General features: G+C 29.0%; 1 protein-coding gene across 1 annotated transcript; it reads right to left on the bottom strand.

The window, feature by feature from the left end:
• Window positions 1-8,508: 8,508 nt before the first annotated feature.
• On the bottom strand, window positions 8,509-17,133 carry LOC113548501 (facilitated trehalose transporter Tret1-2 homolog). Its single transcript, XM_026949407.1, has 6 exons — window positions 17,082-17,133; window positions 14,563-14,928; window positions 12,854-13,110; window positions 12,497-12,712; window positions 9,145-9,399; window positions 8,509-8,928 (listed from the first exon to the last, which is right to left on the bottom strand). Exons 1-6 carry the CDS (start codon window positions 17,131-17,133, stop codon window positions 8,707-8,709), a joined length of 1,368 nt encoding a protein of 455 aa, XP_026805208.1. The 3' UTR covers window positions 8,509-8,706.
• Between the last annotated feature and the right edge of the window lie 4,885 nt (window positions 17,134-22,018).

Raw genomic sequence — 22,018 nt, 5'->3', positions numbered from 1 at the left:
ATTCTGAAGTTTGAACTTAAGACATTCCCCGCCATTTGCACATATGTGCTATCGACTGTAGATGTTAAGGGAGGTATACGCGCAACAATAGTATAAAAAAAATCTTACAAGGGACTTAAAAGTTGCACATACTACCTATTATGAATTACGATCGACTAGTAATGCGATAATGATAAAAAAAATTCAATCGAGCCGAATGAGGAAAATCTGAATTCACGCGTAACAGTTGCAGTCGTTTTCCTTGAACCCAAAACGATTGCTAGTGCTATTTTCGCATTTACAAAACGTAAAACGTCGGCATGCACACGCGCCTACATTTTATCCTATATAGGCACCTCTTTTAAACGTTATTATATTATTATCAATAGAAACACCCAGCTAATAATACTTATGCATATTAATAATAAAAATAAATAATCGGAATTTTGTTTGCACCATCACAAATCGTCCGACGGATTGGAAAACAAAGTCGTTTTACGCGTCCAATACTACACGCATTAAAATATACAGAGCGATTCGCCAAGCATGCCCACCGCCCTTCATTAATTTAAATTATTCATCAGATAATTATATTGAAAATCCCAATGTATCTAAGTCAAAATTCGTACGCGTTAGTTTTTGACTTGTTACACTTTATGTAGGTACCAAGAGCCGAATATATAATTTAATAGACTACGATGCCAGCCCGAGTGCCCGCCCGACTATAACAGTTATGTATAAAAAAATTATAATACATGTAGTTTGTAAATTTAATATTTTATATGTTTTAACATGTTCTAATTAGTGATTATTCAGATAATAATTGCAAATTATAAAATGCCAATAGCTTAATATATAGTTTCCAAGTATACATTTGAAATCAATTGAAAAGCAAACAACACTGCAAATCCTTCAAATTTCAATCGCTTATCTATAGCTTCTTTCTGAAATTTAAATAAATAAATATTAAAACAATACATTTTATGTTTTGAGTATTATAGGCATATTATCTAAATTACCATTAGTGCATGTTTAACAACTTAAAAACTATTCATACGAATATTCATATAGATACATAAAAATTTAAAAAGAATATGTCCTCGTTTAAAATACAGAAGTTGGTATTTGCATAGGACACTCAATAAATGGTACATAAAGTCTTAAATATTGAAAAATTAAAAAACACGATTTTTAACTTAATCGCGTACAAAACATAAATCCAAAAATCAGATCGAGAATAACTCGTCGTTATTAGGTGGACGAACATAATTGTATCGGTCCGATGAACCACCCTGTATATTGTATTATACTTATATGTTACGTACAGATATTATACGCGTGTATACATATATGATGTGATAATAATATATTATGACGGCGGCGGACGACCGACGGGCGATTTGCACGCGCGCGTAACCTTTATCGCGCGACGACCGTGTACTTTTCCCGACGAGTATGTGTCGTTCGCGCAAGGTCGCGGGCGATTTCATTGAAAAACATCGCCGTTTGTTGGCGGACGAGACGGGTAATGTGTATCGCACGCCCGTCGACCGGTCGCAGAGTCGCGGTCCGATCGGAAACGCTACTACGGATTTTTTTTTTCATAGCTTTTTTGTTTCCATCATCATTCCCCGCGAGTCCTTGCATTCGGGCTCCTCGGAACTTCCGTCGCAGCATCCGGTCGACGACCGCCCGAAAACCGTTTGTGTCTCGGCCACGCGTGTAAAACACCATAACGCGTGTAACATTAAATACGATTACTACTTATTGTTCTCAAACGATATTTATATTGTTATAATATATAATTAAGTGTCGTCGCTTATACTGTCCAGCCGCACAACGTGATCCGGAACTGAAAATGTGGCCGACGCCGTTCGATACCTATATCCAGCGCCCCCCCCCCCCCCACATACGTTTTAAACTACTGTATTGTAAATAATTCCGGGCCCTCGTTGTGTATTAGTATTTATTAATAATTTTAATATAAATTCTAACATTTAATTTTTTTTTTTCAAAAGATATACCTAAAATATTGGTTACACAGATTTTTACCCCCCCCCCACGTTTTTCCTTGTGGAGGTCTTGCGGTATAACAATCGTATTAAAAATAACGTTTATGTATTACATGAACGTCATTATTGTATAACATATAATAATATATTTAATGATATTCGTCAACGGCTGCAGGTGCGGTGATCGTGTGAAACAGGTTTACATTTATATTGAATTCAATCGTATAATTTACGTCATTAAGTCATAGAGACGATCAACGGTAGTGATAGCGCATGAACGATCGTATTGATTTTTCGTTCAGAAACTAAATCAAACCATTTATACCTGTTTGTTTAACTTTGTAGTTACTACTTCTGTTTTTCTACTACATATATTTAGCTTCAGTCAGTGTAATCATTAGGTATACTTCTGTTTGTAGTGTCATGCTGTTTGATATATCATACACTATTCAATACTGAATGTGTTAAGATGTAAAGTCGAACACGCAGACATAATCAAGATATCCGATTTGTATATAATTTTTATATCGACAATGTAATGATTTATTGTTGATGATATAATACATTGAGAATAATTATAAACATTATAAACAACAATAAACAAGCTACAGCTAATGTGAATTACATATCGAAATGTTAATTTTTAAGTTTATATAATATCACAATCCATCATATAATATAAAGGTATCTGTAAGACCATAATAAATTTGAAAACAGTTTTAAAAGTCTTTAAAATACAAGCTATATCCGAGTTTTAAAAGTCTTTAAAATAAAAGCTATATCCGAATATTTAAATTAGCGCTGCAGCAGTGCAGCCTGCAATTATTAACAATTGATCAATTAACAAAAAAATAGCGTTGTAAAATATTATAAAATGTATTAATTATGTTGCGCACATAACACTAAACAGGTTAATAATATTAATCATTTATAGATTTAAAAATAATAACATTAATCAAGTATGTATCTCAAATATTCACTACGATAATATAATAAAATCATACAGAAATATTTTGATGTTTCGCCAGGAACGTGTTCAAATAATTGTATTTTTAAGTCAGCTGTTTATATTGCTGCATAACGTAACAATGCTTTGTGTTTACATCATGTAGTGTAATAGGCATACACTAGTATAAGTCTCGTCGTCTAGTTTTATACATTTAAAATATTTATTAAAATTATTTATTTATGCGTGTTAAAACTATAAGTCAATAATAAATGTGCCTTATTTGTACTATTAATTTATATTTTATAATAAATACATAATTGGTATATATATATATATATAAAATCTTATAATACATTTTAAAAACATAAATTAAAGTTATGTATATAACTGGTAGGTAGAATGCCGGAAATTATTAAATTATTATAGTTCTTTATCGTTTAAGTACATTACAAATTAAAGAATGAAGACCTATAGGTTGATTTTTATAACGCTATAAATCAATAATATTTTAAATTATTGAAAATAATGCGTATTTGAATTTTGAATATAAAACATGAACAGTTAATACTATTCAATTTAAGTAAATATCTACTAATACGAGTATAGATGACAAAATACAATATGATTTATTAAAATATACCTATTTGAATTTAAAATAAATCGATTCGAATTACCTATTGTTAGCGCACACTCAGTCACACATACATTTACGTCATGCATTAATATGTATTTAAGCTTTAAACAAGACATTTTTATTTTAATTTGTGTGGTTTTAATTTAAATACACTACAGATTTATTAAAATAATTGATTTTGTTTTTTATAGTAATTAAAAATATGAATAAGTAATCCTTGTAAATCGACATTATATACATGTAAGTGGTGTTTAGTAGTATTTAATTTAAATATTAAAATTAATATTGGTAGGTCAAACAATAATATAAAAATAATATTTCATACATCGACACAAAGAGCCACGATTCGGCAATAATTGTATTAAACACAATTATAATTTTGTTTTTTAGCCTTCAATTTAATCAACAGAGTCCTTCACGGTAGTGGATATTCTTTATAGATAAGAGCATTTAGTGTAAAATACTAAACTATGACAAATTTAATATTAAAGAAAAATATATTCAAGTTTAATAAGAATATTTTCATGCATATTATACCACATACAGTGATACTTTGAGCGGAAGTCGGTCGACATTTGTGAAAAGCTAAACATAAGAATTGAAATAAATTGAAAACTACTAATTAGCCGTACAAAATGTATTATGAAAACAATATAACAATGCTATTTTACTTCAAGTCAATATTGTATGAAATAGCATAAATTATAGCAAAAATATATGTTTAACAAGTTCGGGAATCGCAAGAATGTGGACAATTTTGGAATTTGCTGCTAACATTACAAGCTTATTGATATTATACTATTGTAAATTATTTCAAAAATAAAAATAAATTAAAATTAAATGTACGGTGCCTATACCGTGTGTTTAGACACAACTGCATTATAATATTTTATATAGTTTATGGACCGTTTAATGATATAACGCAAAAAAAAAAAAACGACCCCACGTGTCGTTTCAAATTTCGAAAAGAGAAATAAAACACTATATAACCAGCAACCAACCAATATAACATAAATATATAAATTATTTACCTGCAACATCCGCAGTCTAAAAATAATCGTCCGGTTTTACATATATGAAAAGGAATATGCGTATATATGTCCTACGCCATAACACATATATACCTATGGTGTAAAATAAATCTTATACTACTTTCATCGGCAAATAGTTATATAAAAACAGCTATTTTTAATGTTGTATAATTATATAGACATGCAGTGTTGTATTTTTTTTTCTCTTGGGCCCATTTTTTTTTTTTTTTTAATGTCGTATGCAACCGGCGTTTTTAATAATGCAGACTTTTACAAAACGGACATAATATTATTATAAACCACATAGTAAGATAGGTATATTAACATCGGTGTTATTTAAGATACTTGCCAGACTGGACTTGGACGTTCTACGCGTATTATATACCCATACGGCCATATACCTATAGATACGTATAATATTACATATTATATGCTATCAATCAATCATATGTTTTACTCATTCTAATCCTATATCGACGGAGAGAAGGTCAAGTCGTGACAGTACTTATATTATAGTCAGTTCGCTTAGGTAAGAAACAAATTTGATGTCTTTTTTTCATCACTATTATCGTTTAACAGCTACGGATAATCTATACACCAACTTATATTATAATTTATCGAAAAAATTGTAATATTAATATGTTTATGTCATATGAGGATTAAATCATAAGCTACTCGACAACGATTGTTAAAAATAAAAAAATTAAAATTCGTATTCTCAAGTTTAATAGTTGTTTACTCTTGTAGTCGTGTACTATGTGTGTTGTATATTATAAAAATAACTTAATTTTTTTCTTTAAATAAACATATTTTTAAATAGAAATATTACATTTATTTTACTACTACGTTGTTATAATAATATGACGGTATAATATCGACTAAATTACTTTTTTAGTTGTTTAACGTAACTATTTTCGATTGTATACTTACTGACATGTTACAACGTACTTATATGCATCTCGGAAATATATTGACATATATTTTTTTTTAAGTACCTACATTAAGTATGTAAAGCTTTTTACATTGATTATGGAAAACCGAACACAACATAGCTATAACAACTGATGATACAGATTTTAAAATTAAAATTCTAAAAGCAATGCTGTTATATCGTTAAATTTTAATAAAGATACATCAGGATCGATAGTTGTATTATTTTTTATCTTTATCCTCGTGCATATCGATAAGCGTATTCCTTTAGATTATACTTGATCACACATCAAATTATTATCGTATTCAGCACTGAATCGAGTTTATTATTAAACGTTTGGCACGTATTTGAAAACGGTTTTTTTGCGAAACGTAATAATACACTCGTAGACCGGATTAACCGTAATGTTTAATTATTTACAGCATATAATATTATTCTAACAGCTGAACCCTTGAGTTGTACAGAGTCTCTTTAATTGCATTATTTAACGTACCTACGTAGTACGTGCTCTCGCATGTAGTCACTTTATAGTTTAATTGAATCAATTGTACAACTTCAAGGTCTTTTTCTTTAGCATTTTTTTTTTTAGTCATACTTGGATCTATGAAAAATATTCATGTTGAATAATATTTAATATCGTTTATTTGTTTGTAACAATCGGCGAGTTTTACTCTTCTGGGTTTTGAAGTATAATTTCGGTCACATCGAAAAGTGATACGATAATGCATTCACGAAATCATGCAACAACATTAGACGTAGATCAAGCCGAGATCGGGTTAGGTGATTAAATGATTCCGTGTTATTTTGCTCGTCACAATTGGCTCTTAAACGCACTGTTCGCCATCCGCCGATAATAAAATACTGTATACAAATAGGTCGGACAAAAGTTGTTAAGGTCAGCCTTCCTTCGATTTTATTGCTATTTCAGCGTAAAATTTGAAGCGGTTGCGCCGTCGCTTGTCGTATTATTGTGAGATCGTCTCCTAAATATCGCTGTATTCGCGCACACACACAAAGGCGCGCGGAGAGGTTCATTAAGTTTTCGATCTTATCATTTTATAATATATAAAACATTATATTTTGCCGTACTCGCGGTTTACCTGTATAATAATGTAGATTATCCCGAGCCATCTGCGATTATCTGTCTTGTTCATTCTTTACCGCAACAAAGGCGTTATTCAGAGTTGCGGGTCGCAATAGTGTAATATCAATAAATATCCAATTATCTGTTCCACGTTTAAACTTAACGTATACAACACCTACGCCTCATTATTCGGTCGAACTTGCCGGCGAACGTAATCGTGCGATTCGTAGTAAATCAAATTACATCGATCCACATCGCCCTCCACACAGTAGCTAGGTAGGTATAAGTACACTATATTTTATTCATACACTACGCGCTAACAGAATAATATGTAAATCATGTTTGTCGATTACGACGGTATTGCAATAATAATATTATATTACTATTAGTGAAATCCGTATCAATTTCTGTGTCAATAGTTTTTCCAAAGCGTATCGCAAAAATATTTCTGGTCGATGTAATATTGTTTTCGTTATCTGCAGAAACTCGGCAGTAATATTTTATTTTCTATAATAGGTTTATTACACTACTATTATTGCCACGAGACCGCTCTTACGTTATTATACTCACGAGATAAAATATTTTACTGCACGAAAATAAATAAATAAATCTTGAGATAAATACCTCTAAATGTGTAGAATTTAATCGAATAATATTTATTATGAAAATGAAAATATTTTAGTATCTCCAATTTGGTTGGCATTTTTAAGCACAAACATAAAGTATTATACTATATATTTTATTAGTAATAATATATAATAATATACTGTACGATTGCAACAGTACAACAGTTACAATACAATTTTATTCTGTAAATATTTCAGGATAAAAAATAACCAATAAATAAAATGTCTGCGCGTTATTATCGGTTGTACAAAATACAAAATAATAGTTTCAAGGTATTCGCGTATTTTAATATAAACGCTAAACCAATGACGCATACATTATTATTAAGTTGAGTTTAGGTAAATATTTTTTATTAATTTTTTTTTAAATGTTTTCTACGACAAAATATAATTTCAGCAAGCATGAATAAATTAAAACTGAATCGTAAACATATTTGAGTTTAAAACTATAGGGCTTTTCTTATATTTGAGTAATTATTCAATACGAGTTTACTATATTGTCTATGTTTATTGCGTATTAATTATCAATTTGATTTTCATGGATTGTGATTTATAATAATTATATTTATAAACAATTTTCTGGTTGTAATAGATAATATTTAAATATTAAACGTTCTTCATTCATTAATTTATGGTTTATACTTTATTTATATTTCATAGTTGTTGCATAGATAATTTGTATAATATATTATACCTATATATATATATATATATATTTTATATTTAATATAAATAAATAGTTTTAAGAATATATAGATTTTTATTACTTGAATAATATTCTTTATTATTTTACTTAAAAATTAATACGTATAATTATATAGCATTATATAAGTATAGGCAGTTTATTATCTACGTTTAATCTTAAAAATGTCATAAACGCATAACAACTTATTTTGCTACACCAAACTTGAATTTGGCCACTTACACGTTACAAAATAGATGTTTTATATGTACCTATGTATAATTATTATATATTCCGTATCTAATATTCAGGACAATTAATTCAATTTTGTTTTTGAGTTAAAAGTTTTTAACCCAAAAAGATATTTTTAATGCTTTGGAAATTTATTTTCATATAATACAAATTCAGTTATTTATTTACATCTTACCCAAATTATTAAGTGCAACGTATTTCTAATATGATATTAATATTTTACCTTTAAAAGCTTACAAGTATATGTTGTTTAATATTTATCAGTAATAATGTATATGTACTCAAATAATTACGACATATATAAATAAATTGTTCGTTAATATGACGATTGAAATATCTTTGTCAAGTACATCATTTCTAAATCACATAAATTTATTTTATCATTATTAATAATATCGTATAAAAACATTTTATTATCTAGATCTCAATCATACATTAAATTGTAATCAAAATGACATTGTGTTTATATAGATGAGTGGTTTTAACGATTTCACTCCAACGAGATAAATTACCGTACAATCGTTTATTAGTTCTTTTCCAGGTCCGATTGAATCACAGCTAAAGATCGATTTTTAGTCTCCGGTACACAGTTGACGACAAACAACATGCCCATAAAACAGAATCCAGAGTACACGAAAAATGTACCACTCGGACCGATAAATTTGTCCATAGGTTCGGCCAGACACGTTACCAGCCAGACCAATATCCAATTGGTGGCAATTGACATGCCCGTGCCCATCGACTTGAGCTACAAAAATGTCAATATAAATAGTTATTAGCAATACTATGCATTTTAAAATGATAATTTCTCATGTGTTTTTTTTTCAAAAAATGTAATTTTGTTCTGATTTTTGATAAATGATAACGTTAGTTAACGTTTGTAATAATTACAAACGTACAAGAACACATAAATTGTACAGGTTACATAATATAATATGGTCTTAAAAACGATTATATAACTAACTTCTGATGAGAATATTTCCCCGATAATTATGTACGGTATGGGGCCGCAACCAATCGAGAACATTGAAATGTACAACACTATAGTCAAGAGTGGTAACCAGTCCAGCGTTTGGGCCACGTGAGGGTTGTATTTTTTTGAAAAAAAATAGTACGACAGTGCTAGTAAACAGAGGCCCATCGAAGTCATCGAGTACACCATTAACGAGCGTCTGCCAAACTTGTCCGTGATCATCATAGATACGAATGTCATTACCACCTAAAACATCGATGTCGTTATTAGGAATATTATAATATTAATGTAAAAATCTGTCCATCGTTTTAAAGAACGCCTAAAAAAAAACAGTAATTACAAATCATATCAGTTACGTAATTATTGTCTGGGAAGGGAGACATAGCTCCTTAGAGCCATTTTGTTTACAAATAACACTTTGCTGCATACTTGCTGCATCTATCAGTTAGTTGAATAAATTACTTGGTAAATTTATAATTAATTGCAAACTTTTAAAACAAGAAAATTATATTGATATATTTTCAGTTCTTTTAAATGTATTCATAAGAACAATGCATCAGAATTTTTTATTAATTTTTCAAATTTAAGTAACCGAGTAAAAATTGATCGACATAAATGAAAATAAAATTACTATAAATATTTTAAAAATCACACTTAGTTCAAATTTCAAATATCCTGTGATTATTTAATTTTGAATTAACATGAAAACCAAAATCGATTTCATCGAAAATTGTTGTTTTAGGATAAATATTCCCAATTATTTTTACAAGTTCTTCGAATTTATTACTTTAAATTCACAATTAAGTACCAATTAAATTAAAACAATTATCATTATTATCATTGAAAATGCATAAAACTTCAAAGTTTTATTATTCTTATTATAAAAGCGTCTATACATTTCAATAACAAACATGTTAAGTACAAAGAGCATTTATGAAAAACAAATATATATTTTTCGCCCTTATACATCACAAATGACACTCCTGTACTCTTAAAAATAAATCAGAAACGTCATTATTTCTGTAATTTTTAAATAAAATATTTCAAATTAATTTAACAAAATCGAAATACTTTAATGGTTTAGTAATAATTGCAGTAATATAAAGTTAAATACAGAATTTATAATCAATATTTTATGAAAAATCAAGAATGATGAATCTCGTGTTATGATATAAAATATAAATAAATAAAATTGTACTATTGTTGTTTACTAATTTGCTATTACACATTAAATAATAACTATTAAGTTATTTTCGTTTGTAATAATAGTTGAATAAATGATTTATAAAATTGTATGATGAAAAGGGATTGTAGGGGGCGTAGCATGAGGGATAAATAATTATAAAAACTTATCCCACCCTAGAACATACATATTTCTAATCACGTTATTAAATTATAAAATATATACATAATATAAAAAAAAAAATTCTAAGAAATGTGAACAAATAGAAAAAGGTTTTATCGGTTTCACAACTCTCTGAAATTATTCTTATACTTATATCATTTACGGTTTCCGGACGTATAATAAAAAAAAACTTTTGTACGCATTTTTATAGTGACAAATGGGTTATGTATAAAACATAGATACCACAAATGTTTTAAATTGTTTTGTACTGGATTTGAAATTATATCAAAATACTATAAACCATTGTAGTGAAAACAATAAATTGATAACAATTTAATATATAAATATAATTATATATGTACATTATAGTTATTTTTAAATGTTGTAATTTCACAAAAAAACAGTCAAGTTTGTTGTTTTATTGTTTTTTACGTAGGTATGATAAAAAATACAACGTTTTCATCAAATACGATTGTAAATAATCGTCATCTTCTAATATTCCGTTAAATAAACAAGATTAGTGAGCATAGGTACAATAAATATTTTCCAATATTAGTCATAAAATAAAATGGTCGACATTGTAACCATATTCGATAATTTTGACTAACCCGAGTATTTTATTTTATCATATTAATTACATCACACGAGAGGAGATTATAACAGTTAGAATATTATGTTTAAACGCAAATAATTTTGTGATATTCGGCGAGAAGCGTCAACGTGTTTTAATATTAAGATTATGAATATGTAGAGACCTATTAATTTAATTAAAAATTATTACCAATAGCAATTTCCTAATTATATTGATCATGCCATGTATTATCTATTTATTTATGAAATTTACTTATTGTCATGTATGGCTGTATACATTTTACATTGCATTATTTAAAAGAAAAACAATGCACTATGATAAATAAATTATCCAATAATTTTTACACAGATTTACAAAGTGGCAAACTGTATTTTCTTAATTTTACTGTGTTACCTTTATAGTATAACAAAAAATTTCGATGACCATTAATGCATTTCATTAAAACGATGACCGTCAATTAATCAGTTAATTTTTTAAATAAATTCTCGAATCATAATATTTCAACACACTTACATTATTATATATTATTAATTAATTTTCATTTCTCAACAAGCGTTATAATATATTAATGTTTTAGCAATTTTCATAATATTATGCGCTTTTGTATAAAAGTTAATGCAATTTATTTATTTTTTAGTTATGTATTATAATTAAAATCACTAAATGTAAAAATTATTAAAACTGAATAACATTACAGAGTAACGAGGTTTGATTTTAACGTAAATAATAATATAGTTACTATTTTATCATATTATAATAGGTTAAGTATTACATACGATTTGACCATACATACTTTAGTTTCTATAGTAAATAATTTGTATTTTTTATTTTTGAGATTGTATTTTAAAACTGACCATAGGTGACAAATAATCTTATCATGAAGTATCAAATTAAGTATCTATTTGAAATAATAATATTGCTGTGTGGCTATAAGCCACAAAACGTTTAACAGTTCAAAACATTTGTGTACTTAAATTGCCTATACAATACGCCGTGTAACCCACTGAACAAAGTGGTATAATTTTTTTCGAACGATCATTTTAATACAAGAACGGACAACTTCAATAATTATACCCTTAATCATAATTTTTCAATTTTAGTTTATAAGCTCACATACAGTGTTTGATATCTACTAGTGGCAGCCTGAAAAATACAGCCGAAAAAGTAATAATCTTTTCCGTTTTTTTTTTATATATAAATTAAAACAAAATTAATTACAGTATTAAAATATAATATTCGACCAAAAAATAGATACTGATGAAAATCTTGTAAGTATGCGCGAAAAATGAAGTTATTGAAACATACGAGGGTGTGGATATCATCTATAGTAGTAATTCGACGTTACAAAAATATAGTTATTCTTAAAATCATATTAAAATACTTAGCAAACATTATGAATTTGGTACCTGTATTGTACCAACAACGGTCGTGCATACTTCAGGACTAATGTCACTTCCCGTAATTTCGAACACATGTTTCATATAGAATATGATCGCGTTGATGCCGGTCATCTGTTGGAAGAACATGCAACCGATACCGATTGTCAGCGCCCTCCGGTTCACGTCCTTCTCAAGCACTTCGCGTGCCGTATAACTGTTTTTTTGCTCTTCTTCAACGAATTTCTACGGCGGTTGCAGAAATGAAAATGTTAAAATCATTAAAATCGTATTTAGTTGGGCGATTAGACAAATGTATTGAAAACTTGAAAACTTGTGTTTCAATTGTATTGTAATATAATATTATAATACAATTAAGCATTTTACTTGTATCTCGGCGAGTTCAGTCTTGCAGTCGTGATCGGCATCCCGAAGCCGGGCCAATGCCTCCTCGGCGCAAACTTTTTTGTCTTCCTGGATGAGGAAATATGGTGATTCCGGTATGTACAGCACTCCCAGGATGTGGAGGACCATCCACACGCCACACGCCAAGTTGAGTTGGGTGTAACTCAAAAAGTTTCCGAGCACATACGAGTACAAAATGCCGGACACGACAAACAACTGGTATAAACCACCGAGAAACCCTAAAATGCCAATGAGTTATGTGGGCAAGAATAAAAAAAAGGTACCTATACGATTTCCGAACAATTGTCAAACAATTAAAGGAGTTTTTATGTTTGGGAAAAAGTTCTAGACATTACACATATTAATATATATATATATCCCGGATTTATAAACATTTACGGGTGTATAACTTTTTTACGATTTTCATTGCATATTTAAATAAATTAGCTAATATCTTTTTGTAGTTATATAAAATGTATATCGATGAAATAAAATACCATTATTATTAAAAATTATATAAAAACGATTTAGATCGTTATTTATCACGTGTTAATGGTTCATTATAATCATTACCCATTTTAGATTCTGAGCAGTGCGATGAATATACTGATTTTATAATGATGTGTGTGTTATTTTTCAGATTTTTATGTGTATGTAATAGTAAAATAAATTATTTATTAATGACGTGTTTTATATGAATATCAAAAAAAATATTATGAAATACAAGTATTTACCTACTACTTTCTAGTGATGTAGGCTGATAGAAGTCTCAGCTCAGGACCTTTTTTCGTATACAATGATATATCACTGAATTTAAATTTAACACATCCATTGTAGTAATCCACTCGTCACCAACCATACGTCGAAGTAGAACCTACTTGCTAAGTTTAATTATTTTATTTCTAATTTTATTATAATTTTTCTATTGATGCAATTAATAATACTTGTATAGTTATCAATGTTATCATAAATTATTTTTAAGCTAAACTTTTCTTAACCATCATTTTTTATTTTACAGTGAAAAGTATTATAATTTTAACTATTTTGGGTGAATAATCGTTATGTTTATAATTAATTATATAATCGTTTAGGCGAATGTTTATTATATAAAAAAATATATTATTTGGGTGAATATAAGTATATTTATACATTTTTAATCTACATAAATATACTGTATAATTATATATTATATTCTCAGTTGAAAAATAAACTAAAATAGCAAAGATGTACATAATTATTAATTAATAATAATATCTAGCTTTAAATAGATAACATTGGTATAGTATTATACAGGTATAGTAATTTAAAGTTTAGAATTAATAAGAGAAAAATACTTGCGCGTCATCAAAGTGCACTATCGGCTCAATGCTAACGCGAGTAAAAATAATTTCACTCACTCAACGGTATAAAATATAAATGATATAGTCACACAAACGGACTTTTAATTTTTTGATTAAAATTATTACACTCGCCCAAACGACCACTGTCCACGTATCATATTCCCTACCACCATGACATAAAAATCCGGGATGATATATTATTATATCATACGGATATCTTTTCGTCCGCTGAAGTATATTATTATAACGTTTCGCAGTTCCGATAACCGTAACTGCTGGTTATGCATAATATATTCCACATAATATGCATATTAATTATTATATTAATAACAAAACGGTCGGGATAAAAACCTCGGATTTCGGGTTCGGCTATCTCGCCGACGTACATGGGTATTATGGTGCACATTGCACCGCACCCGACGCCCTGCAGAATCCGGCCTACGTACAGCATCCGCGCGGCCTTCGGGAACGCGATCATCAACCACCCGAAGACCACGTGCGCCTCGCTGACGATGAGCGACACGCGTCGGCCGAACACAGACGAAACGGCACCAGCCGGTACAGCGCCGATCACAGCGCCCACGCCGAACAGCGAGCACGCGGTCGCCGCTGCCATGGACGAAACCTCGAAGCTAACAGCGGTCCCGTTCTCCAACATCGTCAGCGTCGGCGAGGACCATCCGAGCACTGTGCCGATGACGAACGCTCCCAGAGACGCTGCAACGGCCGAAACGAAATCCACGTGTAATGTACACGTGCATCATATTATAATATTATTCTTAAAAAAATATAATAAATAATGATGACGTGGGGGATTTTTATGTGCACAGGTATTCAACGATTTAGACATACGTTGGGTTTCAAATAATTCTACAATCGTATTTATAACAATATATTATGTCATTTAATTAATATGTGCATATAAAATATATTATTTTGTAGTTGACGGATAGAATAAATAGATGAAATTACATGCCATTGGGTTTTAGTTGTTATTGCACAGTAGAAAGGAGAAGAGAGAAGAAATTAATTAATTTAAAGTCTGATTTCGGGTCGCTTGTCGTGGATTGCAGTGCTGGCTACTGGATTATCGTCTGAGGGTGCGACTTGAAACAGAATATTACATAGTTTCGTTATTTCGGTTTAAAATGAGAAAAACAAACCTACTGTTTCGATTAGTCTTGGTACGTAGATCACAATTATATTTAAAATTAATCGCGGAGATCGTGAAGATTTTTATTTTTGTTTGAGTAATTTTTTATTTGTTCAAAATCCATAATTGGGTCAAACCATATTTTCAAAGATCTGCGCAGTTGATAAAGTCCACATCGTCATTTATTATTATAATACGATTTACATATTACATATTATCCCGTAAAATCCAGACATAATATATTATACCAAAAAGTTATGACAAGTTCGAAAAGTTTCACTAAACAGCTTCATCCACTTAATCCTATAATTATTATATGATATATCAGTTTCTGTATATTATATAGGTTGATAAGTAGTTGATATTATCGATGTATTATTGAGTCCATTTTTGGAGTTTTAAATAAATACGTATTATACGTACGTCCTATTTGTCGTATACATGCGAATAGGACGCTTTATTTCTACTTGCATACTATTTTTTGGATATGGATTATTGTGTGTTGGCACTGGAACCAACTGTAATTGAAAACCAGCGAAGTATGATAAGTTGTATTTTAAACATTGGATTTCTTTTAACAAATTTGGTTTTCTCCACACCAAACGTATATTCGAATTTAAATTGAATAAAAATATTGAAAAAATGTTAGAATGTTTTAAAAAATGTACATCGTATTATATATTTATAAATATTATGTTAATAATAGTCATTTAAATTACCGTTCGTGGTTTGATTCGATTGATAAAATCTAATGAAACGACTCGCCGTGTCAGCAGTGATGTATATTAAGGAGAGTGATGTAGGTGGATAGTTTGAAGTTTTCCCCCTCAAAGGTTGGGCATTAGATTTTTTTAAGCACCTATTTGTAGTTGTACTACTAAACAATTGTCGAAAGACAACTATACTGTTAAAAACCGAAGTTTAGTTGACAGGAAATCATCTATGGTTGTAAATTTGTCATAAGAAATCATAATCGCTCTTCTCTCCCTCTATCCCCTCCATTAAGCAAATATCCTCATCCATCACTACCGTTGTGCTCATCTAGTAATCGATTTGAGACGATAAATGTTTTATCGTGTGCATACCCATATAATATGCATATCCCATACGAATCGTATTATTTTATGTGCTATGCGCGTTGCGGAAGACCATGATTCCGTGATCATTATTATTATTTAAAGAAGTATTTCGATGTCACAAATACACTGCGTAATTATGTATATTAAATTACGTCCTAGTGACATTTGAGTAGAGTGATGCCAGCGAATTTGGACGTCTGACAACAACAATATTTTATTTTATTCTATGCTTTATTATTTTATTTTAATTTAAATATAATACGACTGCGATGCCTTGAACGGATCAATATACATTTATTCATAACAATAATTATATTGTTATTCGTTACAATCTCGCGGCATTTATTATATTTATATAAATCGGACAAGGAGAAAAAAAATGACATTGCAGTCCAGGAACGACGAACGACTAGAATAACAATTAATCAATATGGAATATATTAATATCAAACTTATTATATTTGTTTATTCCTACATCAGACTCGAGACATAATCTATTAGTTGTCGAATTAAAGTAATTTCATTAGACTACATTATAATCTTTTTTGACTAGTTTATTGTAGCTGCAGAGTGCAGGTACATAATAATATTATAATTTAGATATTATATCATTATGTAAATCGATTGTTGGTACGTACCTGCAAACGCGAAAACAATCTGAGGTATTTTATCGTTCACTACACTGAACATAATTCCAACAGATTATCGAGATTCCGAACGTACGATTTAAATACACACGATATACATTCGCGCCGACTTCCCAAGACTAGCCAGTAATTAAGTTTTATCTGAGTCTTGTGCGTTGGCGTTGGCATCTCAAAATATTCAAAATAAATATTGTTCGCGTAATTTGGCTATTATTGTTTTAGTATGACTAATATGTTTTCAAGGTGCAACCTTTATATTGTATTCGTTTGACAGACGAATGTTTTACAGTTTATTCTATTGACATACGTTTTAAAAACATAAACAACTGTCCATAATCTAATACCCAATAATAAGTGCCTTCTTACCACACACTCGTTGTTAGAGCTTATGACCACCGCACCGTATTATAATGACACACTGAATAATACATAATATATAAATAATATTATTTATTATTACTAAACATCGTACCGTTTATGAATGTGATATCATCAGACGACCTTATTATTATCGACTCATAATGCGGTTTTATATTATTATAATCTTGTTTGAAATAATCATAATGGCCCTCATTGTTACGACGACAATGAAGCATTACCGAAAGTTCTACTGCTAATTGGCCACGACTCGAAATATGATAATAAAACGTCACAGTAGCTACGGTATCTACAATGATTATGAATAAATGCTGTGTGAGATTGAGTAGGTAAGTGATGACTTGAACAGTCGAGTAGATAAACCATACATGCGTATATTTGCATTGAATTCAGTGAGAGTAAACGATAAAAAATAATTAATAATTAATACTAAAATATTAAATAATATCCTGCGGCTCTATAGCTTTTAAAAAACGGTTTTAGTCATTATATTGCTAGCAGAGAACCAGGCTGTTCGTAGTGATATCAGTAACATACTATTATTATTGAATTTGAATCGTATATGACTTACTGTTGAACACAATATGCACATTATAAATATATATTTTTTTTTTGTGTAATAAATTTATTTGTGACAATATTTTAGGTACATAACACGGTAATTGAATTGTATTATATTTGTAATAATATTTAAAAATAAAGTAATCGTAATGCAAAATTCAAACGCTTAAATGCTGTAGATACCTATTTAACATTATATGCATTATACATGAATTGTGAACGATTGTTTAGCAAAACAAATCTATAGTTAATCAACAAATAATATCCGTGCAATGTAATATTTAAAACAATATAATAGTAATGTAATTTTCAATAGACATTTCTATAGTCAATGATTATTAATAACTGAAAATAGTCTACATAGACTAAAGACTAAACCCATAATTGATACAGTAGCTAAATGCGTTTCACCATACAAGCAGTATTTTACGTAAAACTTGTCAATGAAGCATGTTAATTTTAAAATTAAAGCTAAAAGCATTTTTGCTTTCAATGCAAAAGAGAAATATCTTATTATACTCCTAATCGCCAAGTATTAGTGGTAGATACTATTAATGTAACTGCAATAATTTTGGCATTATTTTGGATTATAAATTTGAAAGAATCGTTGTAGCTCATTTTCTTGCAACACCATTTCATTTTTTCATTCATAATAAAAACATAATAAATTATCATTTTTAATCTAACTTGTAAATGCTAATAAATATTAATAATATAAAACAAGTTATAAGATATCATTTCAAAATAATTACATAATACCTAATAAATAACTGATAACTAATAAATGACTTTTTGTGTACAGAGTTGATAAATATATGTATAAATTGTAAACATATATTTTTTACTGCCTAGCTAGAACTCCAACGTGGTTAATTGTTATTTCAGGCCACGCAACTAAGCCGTTCAAACTAAGTTGATGGAATGAGTTAAGTACTTTAATTGATTAGATAAACAATTGGTGCGATCGATTACTCAATCGGTTATGATAACGTTTACTATGGTCTATGGTACACCGTCGTAATCGTAATAATAATAAAATACGGAGTATTATGAGCTATACGATTATTCGATATACCAAAACTTCAAATCATATGGTTCCTAATGGTATAAACTGTGTATAAAAATGCTATTTTCTGTGGTTAAATCATATAGATTTTTGTTCATTACTCATTACTATATAGGCCGGTGTCTAATAAGCAGTAGTAACCGTACGACAGTTTAAAACTTTGGTTATTAATTTAAATAACTGTGATGACTGATACCATTTTTGAAACAGAAATTAAAAATCCAAAATATTTATTATATTATTTTTTTTTTAAAAGTGATGAATAAGACATTTTATAACTCTAATTTAGATATTAATGAAAGAATATCAATGTTATGATACAAAATTAAGTTGTTTCGTGGTGATTTAAACAGAGACACCCAAACTTTCAATGTGCCATATCAAAAAATTACAGTCAGATAAATTTTAATTAATTATTATAATATACCTACTCGTAATACGAAAAAGGATGACTGTGAGGTAAAAAAAAATTAATAACTTTTCTAATTATGATTTCTATGATATGAAATGATGTAACTTTACATGGAGCATATAGAATCCGACGACGGCACATATTAATATCAGTTATTTCTATATAGGTAATATACCTATATACCCATTATACCTATATTGATGCATATTATACCAATATAACCGTCACACGTTTACATATCATAAGTACCATATACGATGGTTCATCGAAGAGACTCAATCGGTGGAATTTTGTATGGCCATGTTGCGAAACGATTGACTGAACATAATAATTAACGATAATATACAGCCAACGAAAACGTGTGCCCAAGTCGATACGATATAACTACGCGTCCCCAATCGTTAATGCGTGACGATCATCGCACATCAGGGACGATATGATAATGTTTTGGTCCGCGGCCGAGTCGTAAAAATATAAAGTACAACTCGTCTGTAATAATATAAGAACACCTCACGTATAAACAATATTTATATTGTACGCGTTTTACAAACAATTATCATTATGTTTCGTCAATTTTCGTACCTATACAATTTACTTCGTCGAATAATCGACGAGTAGGTGCACTATGTGAACCATGTGCGTGATATGATATACACACTCGGCAGTCGTGTTGTCTCCGGTGCAGGGGCATCATTTGGGGTATTGCAGAGTATGCATATGCATACCTAAAATTTATCAAGATCCAATTTGATTGCGCCGGGCAAAAATTATTCTTTTTTTTTTATACATAATTGGTCTCAAGCATCGACATATTTAGCCATAAGTTGTAGTAGGTGTTGATGAACACATTTTTGACATATTTAATGTATTTGACCAGACATCAGCAACCCGCGGCCCTCGGAATTTTTTGCTGTGGCCCACCAAATATATTTAATGGTGTTAAAAATTTCAATTTTATATCTTAAATTGATATAAATAAAATTTAATCATGACTATTATATATCTAATCTCATGAGATAAGCTACGAGCGAAAACGTAATATAATGGTATTTAATGTATATATATAACAAATTATATTTTTTAATATTTTAATTTTGTATGCGTCCCACAATGAAAAACTGAAAAAAATTATGGCCCGTGTAGGTAAAAAGGTTGCCGACCCTTGTATTTGACTATACAAATTCTAATTTTCTTCATATAGAATATGTTACTGTTAATAAGTTCTTAGACCACTACGGAAGTTTCCAAATTAATTCTTTAAGCCTGCCATCAGAATTTTCTTCAATTAAGGCAATATTAGAACTAGAAGACATGCCCCAATTTAAATTAAAATTAATATTAAATATTGTTTTAAATTTACCATTTGCATTTCCTGAAACAATAAAAATATTGTCTATAATGTTAAAATTACCAGTGACAACTGCATTAAATGAGCGCCTTATTTCACTGAAAAGGATAAAAAATGTTTGTTTTATTTTCCATTTACTATCTATAAAATATAAATAAGTAAATTTAAAATAAAATAATTTAGATAAGTATTAACCTGGGATTATTAGGTGTATATACAATAATAATATTATATTAAATCGTTATAGTGACGAAGAATTACATTAATTATGAGCTTAGCGAGTAAATTTTTTTTTGTAATAACTAGTATACACTATATTATAACATATTGGCCTGCTAGAAATTTTTTTGGCTTGCTTTCTTGTTAGCATACCTTTAAAAAAGTTGAAATGACGCCCCTGCTCCGGGGTAAGATTGATGTCTCATAAAAAAACGTTTTATTGCTGCCATTGAGAGTAAACGACTTTTATTTTTAGAGTCTTTGAGATAATACACACAACATAATTTATAAAAAATCTTGAGGCACTTGATATTTGAACAAATAATTAATATGTATCTCTCGATTTCGTCATAAGTGCAGCGTATTTACTACCTGCTATATACGTTTATTTTTAACCTCGACATTGTCTGCGGAATACCGAATTCATTGCCATCATGTGACATAATTTACTTACATTTCGATTACAGAATCTAAGTTATGGGTACTTAAACAGTTTATTACATTGTTTGACATTATTTATCTTTGTTTATTGTATTAGGCGTGTAAATTTTTTTTTATTAAAAAACTCTTTACCTGCGTAAAACAATGAATCTTTTTTAAGAACACAAATCCAACTAATACATGTATATAATATTCAATGGTATACCTATAAAATATTTCAATAATCGTTTTACTATGTCTTATATTTTATATATGTGTGTGTGTGTGTGTGTGTGTGTAATGTATACAAACTCATTACGTAAAATTATTCGATTGGTTATTATATAATTAAAATAAATGCACACAAAATTAAAGATGATAAAAATGCAATTATTACATAATAATTGTATACACAGTGCGATTTTTTAACATATAATATTATTCACTATCTATTTCCATTTTTATGTTATAAAAATGTGTTGCTAAATACATATTTATATGGAAAAGATATTTATGAATTCATA

Source organism: Rhopalosiphum maidis, chromosome 1 (genome assembly GCF_003676215.2).
Source record: "Rhopalosiphum maidis isolate BTI-1 chromosome 1, ASM367621v3, whole genome shotgun sequence".
NCBI classification, from domain to species: Eukaryota; Metazoa; Arthropoda; class Insecta; order Hemiptera; family Aphididae; genus Rhopalosiphum; species Rhopalosiphum maidis.
The sequence above is the reverse complement of the archived record's forward strand: the minus strand, read 5'-3'. Positions and strand labels throughout refer to the sequence as shown.

What these genes read in the sequence shown, in the direction of transcription:
- LOC113548501 (XM_026949407.1), bottom strand. Translation starts at nt 17,133, where the DNA reads ATGTTCAGTGTAGTGAACGATAAAATACCTCAGATTGTTTTCGCGTTT. An exon ending in AGCCGAACCCGAAATCCGAG is followed by an intron (nt 13,111 to 14,562) that starts GTTTTTATCCCG and finishes TTGGCATTTTAG; the next exon opens with GGTTTCTCGGTGGTTTATAC. An exon ending in CCGTTGTTGGTACAATACAG is followed by an intron (nt 9,400 to 12,496) that starts GTACCAAATTCA and finishes TCGATGTTTTAG; the next exon opens with GTGGTAATGACATTCGTATC.